The 14,425-nt window shown below is 48.7% G+C and overlaps 1 protein-coding gene across 2 annotated transcripts in view; it reads left to right on the top strand.

Annotated features, from left to right (window-relative positions):
* The window catches only part of erf (Ets2 repressor factor), a 43,436-nt gene extending 30,238 nt beyond the window's left edge, over positions 1–13,198 (top strand). The window contains exons 3-6 of one of the 2 annotated variants that reach the window (XM_030120339.1): positions 4,466–4,578; positions 7,581–8,485; positions 8,663–9,311; positions 9,702–13,198. In XM_030120339.1, the coding sequence (XP_029976199.1) occupies positions 4,466–4,578; positions 7,581–8,485; positions 8,663–9,295 (1,651 nt within the window). In that variant the 3' untranslated portion in view covers positions 9,296–9,311; positions 9,702–13,198. Of the gene's footprint in view, positions 1–4,465; positions 4,579–7,580; positions 8,486–8,662 lie in introns of both variants that reach the window. The other variant, XM_030120338.1, reaches the window with a different exon arrangement.
* Positions 13,199–14,425: the final 1,227 nt, after the last annotated feature.

Raw genomic sequence — 14,425 nt, 5'->3', positions numbered from 1 at the left:
GCTGGCCCAAATACAACTTTCTGTCACTATTTTTAGGACAAAGTGAAAGCTCAAATATGCTTGTCTTAACCTGTTTGCTTTCTCCTTCCAAAAGCTCCATAATCTGATCCGCGATTCCAAACTTGAGTTCAGCCTAAGCTCTTCCTTCGCTGCAGTCCAGGTACAACAAAAACGTTCAGATTGAGCAAACTCAGCGCAAGAAATCGAAAGAGAACGTCACATCACTGCGCCGTCCTGCGCTCTCATTACACCCGCAGATTTAGCATTTCTAGTAAATATCTGTTCATCACGTTGTAGCTGAAGTATTGTAGCATCACGAAGTCTGTGGCTCGAGTATCTCAAATATTTTGTTATGTAATCTCCCTTCCTGTATTTTCCATTGCGCGCTCTCCTGTGACGTCCTCATCAAAGTTTTCACGAATACACAGAAACACTCCAGACATAAGACGTCTGCAGTCAGCGCGGGATTTCACCGGCTTCTCCCCTCTCAGGGGAATTAAACCCTCAGAGGTTTAACAGTATATCAACAGTCCATTTGATAGAGGAGCACTCACTTTCTTCCAGCTCTCAGGGAGCGTTTGAAGGAGCAGCTGGAGCCAAACTCTGTTGTGAATGCCTTTCCTGTGGTTTGTAAACCTTTTATATGAATGACGAGCTGCTAATTAATTCAGACGTCTTTGAAAGGGGCTTCTCTTCATCTGTGATTGATGCTTCTCAGCCTCTTTTGAACTGAGGTGAATTGGTGTGTGTGTGTGTGTGTGTGTGTGTGTGTGTGTGTGTTCGTGTTCAGTGGTGCATATTCAGCACATGTGTGTAAAGACGTGCACGTATGCGCTGGTGGGTTTGTGTATCGATGTGTGTGTTCCTTGTATAGACGTTTAGTATTTGCAGGTCTCATTTGAAGCATGTACAAATGGTTTTCAAAGCGTGTGTGTGTGTGTGTGTGTTTTCATGTGTGTATGCCCGGCCTTTCCCAACTCATTCGAAGTTGCCATCACCCACCATGTCTGTGAACATTATGTCCCTGCAGTTTTCACTGCATAAACAGCTTCAATGTCGTTGACACCCACACACCAATCCTGCCATTTCCCTCCTGACTGCATGTGTGTGTGTGTGTGTGTGTGTGTGTGTGTGTGTGTGTGTGTGTGTGTGTGTGTTAGACCCACTGTGGTGTTTGTATTATTACAGCTCTCAGTGTTATTGCTTTAATTGCAATTAGACTAATGTCATCAATAATGCGTTAAAATATTTTAATGGCAGCCTTTTTGTCCCTTCTGCTCGCCCGTAGTCGGCTGGTCTGACTGTACTGTAGCATGAATGCAGCCTCTAACATCGTGGCCCCGCCCCCTTCTCCCTCTCAGCCAATTACCTGCAAACTCACTCTTAACGGTGCATTCAAGGAACTGTAATGAGTAGGAAACTACAGAACATTGTCCAACCTTGAACAACGTTAAAGTAACAGCAGAGATCAGTTTAGCTTAATGATACATCTAAATGCTGTGCGTTCACAACACTCTGACAGCATCTTATTCTTGTCGTTCTTTTGTAATAAAGTGTAATTCTGCTCCGTGATCAGACTGCTAGCTAAACTGAGGCTAAATGCTCTCTAGATTCACGCGGGCTGGAATTCAGTCTTCAGGATCAATCTGTCACCTTCTCATAGAGCCAAATCAAAACCACTTTCACACACTGCCGCACGCAATTCCACCTTTTGGAATTATTGGCTCTGATGAACTCACTGCAACTGACCTTCCTCTCCACAGGTTATCTTATCTTTATATTTTTAGGTGTATTTTTTTAATCCCTCCTCTGTCGATCATCATAGTTTTGTATTTGGAGTTTAGTGATTCTCCTATTAATCACGATTTAAGAAATGAATCTTTTGACAGCCTTAATTGTTCCACAATTTTAGCGTGACGTGAAATTTTTGCCAGCTGTAAACTTTCACCTGTTCAAAGTTCAGTGATGTCCCAAAATCAGAGGCAATCAGAGGACTTTGATGCTCTTAGATAATGCACAAAAACATAAGGAAAACTGGGATGTGTGTGTGCGAGGGCATAAAAAGAAACTACAGTTTTCAAAATGGTACTAATGACACTTTCAAAAAGTAGCATTGTTAAAACCTCAGAAGTCGCACTTGAAGTTGTGTGACATTTACGTTCGTTCGTTTTATGGAAGACGTGATAAAAGGTATGTCATAAAATAACTTGTAACTGATTTCTTGTTTTATTGTTAGAAAGATGTTTCAGATTTCAGAGAATCATTTTTATGGACTGTTCCAGAGAGACACGCCTGTGAGCGTCACATATAAAAGGCTGTAAATCGTCACATTAGATCCTCCCAGCTGGGCAGCTGCCGCTTCTCCCATCGTCCTGATGCTCGCCGGTGACTCTTTATCCCCACCTCAAAGGTGGTCAGTTGCAAAATCGCACAGTGGAGATGAAATTATGAGCGAGCGATTGGCTGAACATTAACCCGGCTGAACCGAGTGAACCTGTGGGCCTGAACCTTCACCTGGCTGGAACGTGCCGCCGCCGCTGACCTTACCTGGTGCACAGCAGGCGGGAGGAGTTTCCTGCTGCTCTTTCTTACGAGTTTAAGTTTGATGAAAACCAACTGTGTTGCAATAGCTTAGTCCGCCTGTTTCTGGAAGTGTGAATCTGCACAAAAAAGCAGGCGCAGCCATATTAAAAAGCAGGTTATGAACTGTTCACTCCAGAGTGGTGAGATTGAACTTTGACTGGAATCTAAACGCAGCAACACCAACTAAAAAGCTCTAAAAGCTAAAAAAAAAAAAACAGACCAAACACAGGAAGCTTCAGAAGTCGTGCGTCCAAGGAACAAATCCTAACATCTTAAAAAGAAGATTTGGTGCGTGAAAATGCAGCCATACAAGTGCCTTGCTCAAGAGGGACTATGTTTACCCCTCCAAAAACAAGAAGCATTACGTGATGCTGCAGAATATCATTATAGCCTGAGGTGTGTTAATTTCAGTCTGATTTCTCGTCCTGTTTTTTTGACTCTCAATTTGACATTTTTCAGTCTAAATATAAACACTATTTTGTTAACAGTGCTGTAAATAAAACCAACATATTTACAGAACATGTTTAATTGTAAGGCTGTTCACCACAGTTCTGACTCATCTCATATTGAAAACATCTATTCTGGGTTTTCTTCTTTGTCAATAACAGCTGGCCTTCTATTATTTCCCCTGTTGAATGAAGTTCACGATCAAAGTTTTGTGTTCTGAGTGGCTCCGATCAGAACTGTCAAACAAGCCCCCAAAGCACAACGTTGTCGTGTAAACGCAGCCTGGGCTCAATGGTTTTATGCAGAGTGTGTGTCTTGATACCTGTGGGGTTAAGAGGACTCCGGCGCTGTGTGTTCTGCGGCCGCGCTCCCATTTGTCCTCGGCGGTTTCTGTCGTCACTCGCATATGTTTTCTGTCTGACTTGTATATGCGAGTCTTTGTGCCTGCTGTTTACCCGCCTGTGTGTGCGTCTGCGTTACATCTGATGATGTGGGTGTGCGTAGCAGCCTGTCCATTATTCACTGGAGGACTGCGTGAGCCTCCTGCTTCACTCTGTTCTCTTTTGCACTAATCACGCACGTCGACACTGAAGTGTGACCGACTGCTGATCGTACCGCCACTGTGTGACTGACCTTAGCAGAGGAACATAGGTTAATTGTTTAGCTTCTTTTTATTGCACCATTCTTTAATTTGTTGTGTTTGAAGGTTTGAGCTTCACTCGACTCAGATTTTCAGACATTGTCATTAAAAGAAACGCTGCTTCTTACTGAGGATTAACATTGTCATGACTGTTGTGTGTTTAGCCACAAACAAGCCTATTATTTTGCTGGTTGAGTTGATTAATAAAGAAAACTGGGTTGATGGCTGCATAAGAGGCGGTTACACAAGCTGATAAACTCCCTCCGTGATGCTGGACAGTAGCTTCATCAGTAAATTATTGACGAGGGACCCATTAGCAAATCTGAATTTCGATAAGTCCATATTTTCCTGTATAAATATGGTGCGGTGAGCTCCTCTCCGCTTGCCGCTGCTGGAAAAAATGAATAACGTATTTCATTTCTCACAATGAAGTGGCCAGGCTCAGCTGAATGAAAGACATTGATTTAGAAGGGTTTTTTTTATGTGAAGAAATATGAATGTTGTTTGGTCCCGAAGCGATCGGTGACTCACACGGAGCCATTTTATCATCTTTTCAATGAGCTGTCAGCAGCTGGCTATTCACTCCTCGACATGACTCGCTGTATCTGCGATGACTAATGTGCTCTCACAAATAGAGCTGCCCGAGTGAGACTGTTTCGCTTCCTGAAGTCATCTCGGAGCGGCGCATCCCTGTGTCTTTACAACGTGACCGGCTTTTACCCGAGCCGAGAGATGAGGTGCAGTTCCTTCTTCACGGTGATGCTTAACGCCCGTTTCTGCCCCCTCTCCCCTCAGATATTACTACAACAAGAGGATCCTCCATAAGACCAAAGGGAAGAGGTTCACCTACAAGTTCAACTTCAACAAACTGGTGCTGGTTAACTACCCCTTCATCGACATGGGCTCCGGTATGTACACCCTGTTCCAGTCTGCCTTTGTAAACCACCAGTGGGCCGGAGTGCCGAGGTATTTCTTCATGTTCCTGAGCCTCAGTCCTGCAGGTTTTTCATGTTTCTCTACTCCCAGCACACAACGACGGGAATACTCGTCTCGATGTAGCCATAGACCAGTTTTACTCAGTTCAGTGACGCTTTTCCTCGGCAGAAATCAGGCTGATGTGCCACAGTAAGAAAATACGAGTGAACCGTCATAGTCTCTGAACTGAGGAGCTCTGAATCAAACAATATGGAGGCCATTACCGGGCTCAGGCTGCAGTGGGTTGTCTCCATCTCTGAAATGTTGACTAAACACTGACTCAGACTATAGTGAACCGCTCTAGTCCCTGTAGTAACCTGAAGCAGATCATAGTGGGCCGGAACAGGCTCCAATTCTTAAAATATGGTGGGAATCCTGAATCAGACTGTAGTGGGCTGTCAGTCTCTGTTTCCTTGAATCCAGAACGGATCTTTGAAATTGACAAATGCTTCTATTGACCACCAGCATTTGTCTTCACTGTAATGTGTTTTAGCGAAACGGAGAGACGAGGTCTGCAACCCTTCTTGGACAAAAATGTCCGAGAACCGCTGCGATAGACGTCTTGATGTCTGTGAATATTCTGTCAAAATACCAGACGACCTTCCAGTTTTCTCACTGTTCGGCCCGCTGGTCAGGGACAGAGACTGTTTCATGATTCAGACCTTGTGGTTTCTTTGCCCAAACATGTAACCTCACTCAAATATTTATTTGTACATTAACCAAGTGGGACACCTTGAAATTCTGCCTGAGCGCCTTTCTTCTTAGTTTTTCAATGCAATTAAAAAACCACCGCAGTCTCTTTTCCCTGAACACGGTGCAGCCTGTGTTCGCCACGACATCAAAGCTCTAATTCAGTCTCTCTCCTGGTTTTGGGTCGTCGGCAGACAGGAAAAAAGCTTCGTCGGAAAAGACTGTTTCAGGGCAGACTAGAAAGGAGCGTGTCTAACCAGGACGTTAAAATGTTATTGTCTGTGAAAGTTTCCGAGCCGCTGTGTCGTTTCACTGGATCACCGCAGAAGGTGCCGACTCGGAGCCAGGTTCTGGTCTCGGTCGGGGTAGATTCACTGCCTCCCTCAGATCCCGTACCAGTTAAATGGGTTTACTCGACGTCATTTGTGTGACGTCTCCCCCCCCGGTTACTGTGCACCAGCGTGCCACGTCCCACTTCACCCCCCGAGCGCCGTCCTCTGAAGTCGGCGCTCGCTCTGCTCTGGTCGCGGCCACCCAGTGTAAACACGGCCCATATGGAGCGTTGGATCCCGGGTGACATAAGTGCAGCACGAAACTTTAATTATAGCCTCCGTGTGATGTGGCCCACACACTGACATGTTGTGATATGATGGTTTCATACAATGTTCTCACACACACACACACACACACACACGCAGCAGTGTGGATTGATCGGCAATCACACAGATTTTTCTGGTCATCATCTCTGAAACACACATGGCAGAGATGTGTGCTCCTGTAAAAAAAAAAAATATACTGAGCCGCTCTGGAAAAAACAGAGGAACCCAGCCCATGTTTGTGATGGCAGTAAGAGCCACTTTTCCAATATTTAATTCTGGCACGTGCGCGGATGCCAAGAATTTATTGCAGTGCCACAGTCTGACTGGCGGAGGAGGGAGAAAGAGGAGGGGCGGAGAGCGGGCCGCTGTTTTCTTTGTGACCCTCCGGGTAAAATTAAGCCCACGCTCATTAGTTACTGTTCCCATTCGCCTCACTTTTAAAAGCTACTTCATCCAAATATAGAAATAAAAATCCCCCCCCCCCCCCCCCAACATTTTTTTCCAAGTTGAGTCATACAAGATCACCCAAAAACCAGTTTTAGGGCTGTTTTTTAATATTTGCTTGTCTAAATGTAATATTTGCTGTATTTAATTACCTCGTAATGTAAGATGACACAACCCTCCCCACAAGGCTCGTGTGTTCAAAAAAAAAAAAAAAAAAAAAAAGACCATATTTCGTTTTAATAAAGCCATACACATGAAATTAAACAGCGGTTACTATGGGAACAAGACACACGTATGCCTGCATAGACACACAGGAGGGCAAGCGCTCAAAGCGCCACTTCGCTAAACTTCTCTGTTTCGTGGAGACATGAAGTTTTCTCTCCGGCCTCCGGTGTCCTCGGCTCATTCACATCTCCTGCCTCCTGCTCCTCCCTCAACACGTCATCCTCTCTGCATCCAGACGCTCAACTTCCTGTTGACGGCATCCAGCAGCTGTATCTGGTTTCAGCTCCTGCATGTGTAAATGCAAAGCGGCTCTGAAAAACAAGAATGATGCGTTTCCGCTTGAGGTGTCGGGTAAACAGATCCTAAGACAAGCCCATTTTTTCAGACCCATGTCAACAAACAAACAAAAGGAGCAGCACCGTGATTATCTGATTGTCTCACAATGCATATCGGTCTAATCTGTGATCTGGAGTGTCACTATAATGCAAAAAAGAAAAAAAAAACGTGAGAATTACCAGGAAACTAACTTGTTTAAAGGTTTAAGTGGAAGTTTATCTTGTCGGGTCATTGTAGCTATGAACAGCATTATTTTGTCGGACGGGGCGGGATCGTTGGATCTCTGGGTAAACCGTGTCAGATTGTCCTGAGTGTGTTTGAACACACTGCTAGCCGCCGCTGCCGCCGCCGCTGTGGTTCATGCTGAAATGTTTGACCTGAATGTGGTTGTGCTTTTCTTCTCTGGAGTCATTTTGTGCCAGTTTTTGGTTGTTGTTTTTGTTTCCTGACCAAACTGCGATGGTTCTGCCGTCTGCTCAGGCAGTGGGGCTGCTGGGTGACGGCTCTGTAGCTCCAACTAGTGGCGGTTCGCTGTATGACTGTTCAACAGCTATGTATAAAAATAAAACCAAAAAGAAGCAAACCAGAGAAATTTCTGCTGTAAAAAATAAATAAAAATAAACATTTTTTCCTTGACGCAGGTCGAGGAGTCCCCCAGAGCGCCCCCCCAGTGCCGACTGGAGGCACCCACTTCCGCTTCCCGCCGTCCACGCCCTCCGAGGTGCTGTCGTCCAGCGAGGAGCTGCGCAGCCCCGGCATGTTCAGCAGCGTGGCGCGCCGCATGGCCCGCGGCTCCGTGAGCGACTGCAGCGACGGCACCTCCACAAACTCCGAGCTGGAGGAGGCGGTGGGCGCCGAGGAGCGGGCCGTGGGGCCCGAGAGGGCGTTCCGGGGCCTCCTCCCCCCTCGCCTGGCCCACGAGTCTCTGTTCAGGGTCTACGGCGGGGCGCCGAACCCCGCCGGGCTCCCCAGGCCGGCGCCCAGGGTCCACCCGGAGCCGCTGTCCCCGTTCCCCGTCTCCCCCCTGCCGGGCCCCGGGGGCCTGCTGGCCCCCACCCTGTCCCCGGCCCTGTCGATGACCCCGACCCCCCACCTGCCGTACACCCCCTCCCCCTCCCTGTCGTCCCCCATGATGGGCTCCCACTTCTCCTTCAACCCGGAGGACATGAAGCACTACCTGCAGGCCCACACCCAGTCCGTCTACAACTACCACCTCAGCCCCCGCGCCTTCCTCCACTACCCCAACATCGTCATCCCGCAGCCCCACCGCCCCACCCCCGAGAAGCCGGCCGCGCACCACCTGCACGGCCCGCCGCTGCCGCTGCCCCACGCGCTCGGCCAGCAGGACGACGGCCACCAGCACCCGTCGCCCTTCAAGTTCAAGCTGCAGCCGCCGCCGCTCGGCCGCAAGCAGCGAGAGGCGGGAAGCTCGCTGGCTGCTCCCTCCTCCTCCTCCTCCTCCTCTTCCTCCAGGGAGGCCTCCTCCTTCACAGCTTCTGGTCACCTCAGCGGATCGGGGCTCGGCGCAGGACCTCCCAAGATAAAGGTGAATAAAAGCTCTGAATATAAGCACACGGTGGGATTTTGACGGTGAAGTCAGCCGGACTCAGATTAAAGTACAGGTGCTTGTTTTTGTTTTGAGTCTGTGAAGAGTTTGTTTCTCACGCCGTCCACGTTCAGGAATCGTCCGTTTGTTCCTCAAGCGTGTGATTGAATGTTTCAGGTGGAGCCGATCTCGGACATCGAGTCTGAGGAGGAGGTGGAAGTGACCGACATCAGCGAGGAGGACGAGCTCAACCACGCCGAGGACGGCGAAGGTGACATCTTCGCCCGCGCTGCCCTCCAGCACCACCTCCAGGCCAACGGGCGCGGCGGCAGCTCCCCCGCCGCCCCCGGCAACCCCAACGACGATGACCCCGACGATGACGAGGAGGTCTTCAAGACCCCCGCCACGCCTCCCCCCGGCGGCCCGGCCTTCCCCCTGACAGGCCTGAAGAGCGAGCCGGGCCAGGCGGCTCCCATCAGCCCCGGCGGCACGCGCTGCATCCCACTCAAGCTGCGCTTCAAGCGCCGCTGGAGCGAGGACCAGAAGATGGAGGCGGACGGAGAGCGGGACGAGGCGGAGGACAAGAAAGTGAGGGCCGAGGAAGGGGAGGGGGAGTCCGAGGGGAGGAGGGAGGAGGAGGAGGAGGACGGGGGAGGAGGAGGAGGAGGAGGAGGAAGAGCAGCAGCGGCAGGAGGAGGAGGCGGGGTTATTTTAGGGCTGATGCTGCCGCCGCCTCCCACCCAGCGCCGGGCGAGCTCGGAGCTGCAGAGAGCCACCGCGCAGCTGTCTCTGGAAAACAGCGGCTGCTGAACACACACACACACACACAGGATCTCACAAGACACACACTTGTCCACACACTCAAAGGACCAGAGGTGGAAACCTGCAGCTGACTCTTGGTACAGACAGCGACGAGCGCAGCAGGTTTTACTCAGAGATCGTTTCTGGGGGTTTTTTTATTTGCTCAAATAGGAACAAAACCTTAAACACGTCATTAAACCGTGTGTCTCACGCAGGACGCTTCATTTTGGTGCAATAATTAAAGGAGTCGTCGGCCTTTCGCTCGCCACCTCGCTTCACTCCTGAAATTACTTAACAGAACAAAAAGCCTCCTGCTCCCGACACGTCTGCACAATCACCGCTCCCCTGCAGGTGTTTAGGTTTTCTTCCCGTTTGTGCAGAATCCCGTTTTCACAGCCTCTGTTGTACAGTCAGTCCACACACACACACACACACACACACACACACACACACACACACACACACACACTTCTGTCTCTGGACGAAACGCAGCGGGACGAGCTCCTGCTGGACTGAAACACTAAGAGATTACACGCTTTTCTTTTATCTTTTATTTTTAAACCTGACGAGGAAATCTAACCGTCATACTCTTTGCAAACTGCCTCGGGGATGCCTTCACGCCTTGTTAGTGCCAGTTGAGTCTCCCGTGCACGAGGAGACGCGCCGAGCGGGCCTGACGGTCGGTTTTTAAAGTGACTTTTTGAGGCGGTGAGCGTCCTCCTCCTCCTCCTGCTTTGTACCCGCAGACATCCTGATGTTACTAAAGAAGACTTTAAGCTGCCCCGATAGAGATTACAGAAGTGCCTCTCTGTCTGCGCCGCCGCCGCCGAGCCGAGCCGCCGTTTACAGGAAGAAACAAGCAGGCTGGAAGTGGAGCGGCTGAAGGTTCAGACACTGTCGGAGTGCGCTGCTGCTCCTCCTCCTCCTCCTCCGCTCCCTCACCTCGCTGTACAAAGACACGAGGGCGAGCCGTTGGTGCGGTGGGTCTGGCCTCAGACCTGGAGGGTCCGCTGTGTCCCACTCGGCTCATCTCTGAGGGGTCTGGAGGTCTGAGGGCATTACCGCCGCCGCCGCCCGCCGTCACACGGATCCACAGCTCTCTTCTGCATTCCCCTCTATATTATGTTTTTGTAGGACCGTATTCCTTCTATTACAGGACGTTTGTGCCTCTTTTAAAGGACGTGGACAGTATTTTAGGGCATTTGCAGTGAGCGGAGGGCTTCTCTTTTGGAAACGTGGACAAAGACGCTCGAGACTTTTCACCGTGAGGAGAGAACCGGTTGGTCCCGGACGAGAAGCTCCTCATGAATGTTAACTCAGGCGAACCCTCACTGAGACGAAAACGCAGCTTATTGTTGAACCGAGTTTTAAGGAGACGCCGTGCCCACTTTTCAAAGAACAAATTATTCTGAACGAGATTGTGCCTTTTTGTAAGCCAACATGAGTTTTAACTGCCCCCAGCGAAATGTTGTAACACACACTCACACACACATAAACACACACACACACACACACACTCACACACACTCTACCACCATGCCTTCTGCTTTTGTAAAAGAGATACAAACAAATCTACACATATATATTTTATTCAAATATATATTGAATTCAAATATTATATTTCAATATGGTCATTTGATACAAATCGGGAGAATCCTACTATTTTTAGAGGTAAAGATGTGTATATATTCTGACGGGCATATTATTACCAGTATCATTCAGCCTCTGCCTTCTCACCCTTGCCTTCTCTCGACCTCTGAGCCGCAGCGACAAAAGGCCACCGCTGTCACACTTTTATATTTATAGTGTAAAAATAAAGAAACTCTTATCGCGAGGGTGTGACGGGACCACGAGACGCGGGTCGGCGTGTTTGTTTTAGCATCCCTGGAGTGGCAGCCGGGCGGGGCTTATCAGAGGAAGGTAAATTGAAAGCTGTCGCGTTGTTTGTGTGCGGGGCAGTGAGCGATGGGTTTTTGTAAGAAGTGTTTGGCAGCAGCGGCGTTTTGAAAGCTTTCGGCCTCCAGCTGGTGTTCATGGATCTGCTCCGTCACTTCCTGATTTGCCTCTGGTCATTTTATCCATCGAGATTCTGCTTTCAGGGTCGTTCAGCGACGCTGATGAAGCTGGAAATGTTGAAAAAGATGAGTTTAGTTTTCATGAGTTTATGTTCCTGATTGATGACAGCTCTGTAGTGTTTTGTGGTTACAGTAAGTGTTGGCACAGAACGACAGTCACACGGTCAGGAAGCCGACATGAACATGAGCTGGAAACCTAAACGAAAACGTCTGCTTTTAAATCATGTTTTAGTGTTTTCTCATCCTGGTTAAACGCCGAGCTGCCTTCACTTCCTCCTGCTCACATTAACAGTCAGCAGAGCCTGGATCAGGCTCCTTCTGATTGGACGGCACAGACATGAAGCCACTTGGTGTGTATGAACAGACAGACACACACACACACACACACACACGGGTTAGCGAGTTTTTACTGTGTCTCGGCTGAGAGGAAACTTCCCGTCACAGGTGACATGAGACAGAACCTCAGCGCGAGAGGGACTTCCCTCACTGTGTGTGTGTGTGTGTGTGTGTGGTGTTTATAATCGCATACACACTCGCCACAGCTTCATATCTGTGTCGCATCACTTTTTCTTCAGCCGACAGAAAAGTCTGAACATGGACTCTTCAGTCTTCAGTTTAAACCTCTTTCATCAGGAGGAACGTTTTACATCTGCTGAAGGAAAATGAGCCTCTGGCTGTTCCATCAAGTAAACCCACCTCCCCCCAGCTGGCGCAGCTGTTCCCCCTGTCCCTCCCCCAGCCGTTGTGGCTGTTCTCCCTGTCCCTCCCCCAGCTATTGTGGCTGTTCCCTCTGTCCCTCCCCCAGCCGTTGTGGCTGTTGCCCCGTTCCTCCCCCAGCTGTTGTGGCTGTTCCCCCTGTCCCTCCCCCAGCTGTTGTGGCTGTTCCCCCTGTCCCTCCTCCAGCTGTTGTGGCTGTTCCCCCATCCCTCCCCTAGCTGCTGTGGCTGTTCCCCCTTTCCCTCCCCCAGCTGTTGTGGCTGTCCCCCCTTTCCCTCCCCCAGCTGTTGTGGCTGTTCTCCCTGTCCCTCCCCCAGCTGTTCCCCTGTCCCTCCCCCAGCTGTTCCCCCTGTCTCTCTCCCGGCTGTTACAGCTGTTCCCCCTGTCCCTCCCCCAGCTGTTCCCCCTGTCCCTCCCCCGGCTGTTACAGCTGTTCCCCCTGTCCCTCCCCCGGCTGTTGCGGCCGTTCCCCCGTGCCGCCGCCCTCCACCCGCCGTGTCTTGGAGCTGACTCTGAGAGGAGAGCCGTGTATTTCCCCCTCACCAGGTCGATATTTCCACCAGTGCTGTTCTTGTTTTTTTTTCTGTATTGTTATTTTTCAGACATATTACTGTTACTCTTGTAATTATTATATTATTAACATGTCTATGTTTTGATTACGTTGTCCCCTCTGGATGGCCCGGCCTCCCCTCCATCCATCTGTGAGTTCTGGTTCCAGTTTGCACTCGTTCAGAGGAACTTCAGTCGTCTTCAGTGCAGTTTGTTTCCCACTTCCTTGTACTGTTTGTTTATTTACTCACTGATTTCATCACCATGTTACCGTGGACAAGAGGAGGGTCACGTCATCCCCAGAGAGGGAGGATGAAAACTATTGTTTCCATTATTTTTGATGTTTTGTATATATATTTTTTCCATTTTGGAGGATTGTGTGAGAAACGCAGCGTTTCTTGACCCGTTGTTGTTGGACAGGCGCCGCCTCCGCCCAGCCGAGCGGCAAGCCGTCACTCCGGAGGACGGACGAGGCCTTTCAGTCCCACGGTCCGCCTGTCCTTCTGTTCCCTTCTTTTCATCTTCATTTGTAATTAAACAATAATCAGGGTTCATTCAATAAAAAAGGTAAAAATGGTCCGTTTGTCCTCTTCATTCATTCTTTTTTGAGCGCATCGATCAGGAACTTTGAACTTGGGAAATCTTCGCATTTCTTCTGAACTAAAGTCAAAAACTTCTCAAACAACTTCTGTTTCAAGCTTCTCATGCACACACTGCTGTTTTTTTACACCTTTGCATTGGTTTTGCTTGCTTACTTTAGAATTGCTCAATACTCCTGAAGATTTCACGTGAAAGCTGAGAAAAAGATTAAAACATCTACCTGTCATTTTTAGCTAGTCCCAATTTTTTCCACCTTTACACTTTACAAATGACTTATTTACATAAAAAATGACTAAAATAGCATTTTAAAAACTCAGCAAGGTGAAAAAAAGAAATTATCTCTTAACGCATAACTGATAAAATTCAGTTAAGTGACTAATAGTCACATGGTTCAAGTTCATAAATATGTTTTATCCACCAGGAGAATAGCTAGTTCTCCAGCTAGTAGGACATTTATTTTGAGAAGTCCTGTAAACCTGCTCTGAAAGAGGAAAGCTGACATATTTAGTGCTTTAATGTGTCTTTAAAAAGCAAATCCAGGTGATTATCAGACATTATTTCCAGAATTACTCCTGTAGCCTTTACTAGACTCAAACATGAACAATCTGCTCCATTTTTTCCCTCCACATTGTCTGGTTGGTGAAGGGAAGGCAGCATTGTGTGTTTTAACTGTATTAAGGATCAAAGATTCCAATTCAAGTCCTGAAAAAGTCAAAAGCCCACAACCAGACTCGAACTGGGGACGAACGGTGGAGTGACAGTGCTAACCACTGCACCACATGCATTTTGTGACCCTTAGTGTGATCAAGTAGCGTAGAACAAGTAAAGTAAACCTGAATGGTTCCTTTGAGCCCATAAAGTAATCCTGGTTTGTTTCTTCCTGATGGAGAAGTTCGAAGGTCTGAATGAACCTTTACAAACCGTCATGGAGTCGTTTCCACACTGCTGCCCAGTCAGTCGTTTTCTATTCATCCTCCTCACCTGAACTCAGGGCGTGTCAGGTGTGCTGTGAAAATGCGTTTGATGAAAGAGGAACCTGCAGCAGCAGAGAGCTGGAGTTATTGACGGGCTGGCTGAAGCGCGACAGAAGACGGACGCTCCTGTTCTACACGCAGTTTGTTTCTGACCAGGAGGGAAGAACTTTGATTCAATCGCTTTTCAAGTCTGAAGCTGTTTGTGGTTAAATGATTAATGTTAC

This window comes from Salarias fasciatus, chromosome 22 (assembly GCF_902148845.1).
Source record: "Salarias fasciatus chromosome 22, fSalaFa1.1, whole genome shotgun sequence".
NCBI lineage: Eukaryota > Metazoa > Chordata > Actinopteri > Blenniiformes > Blenniidae > Salarias > Salarias fasciatus.
This window is presented reverse-complemented; position numbering and strand designations above follow the sequence as displayed.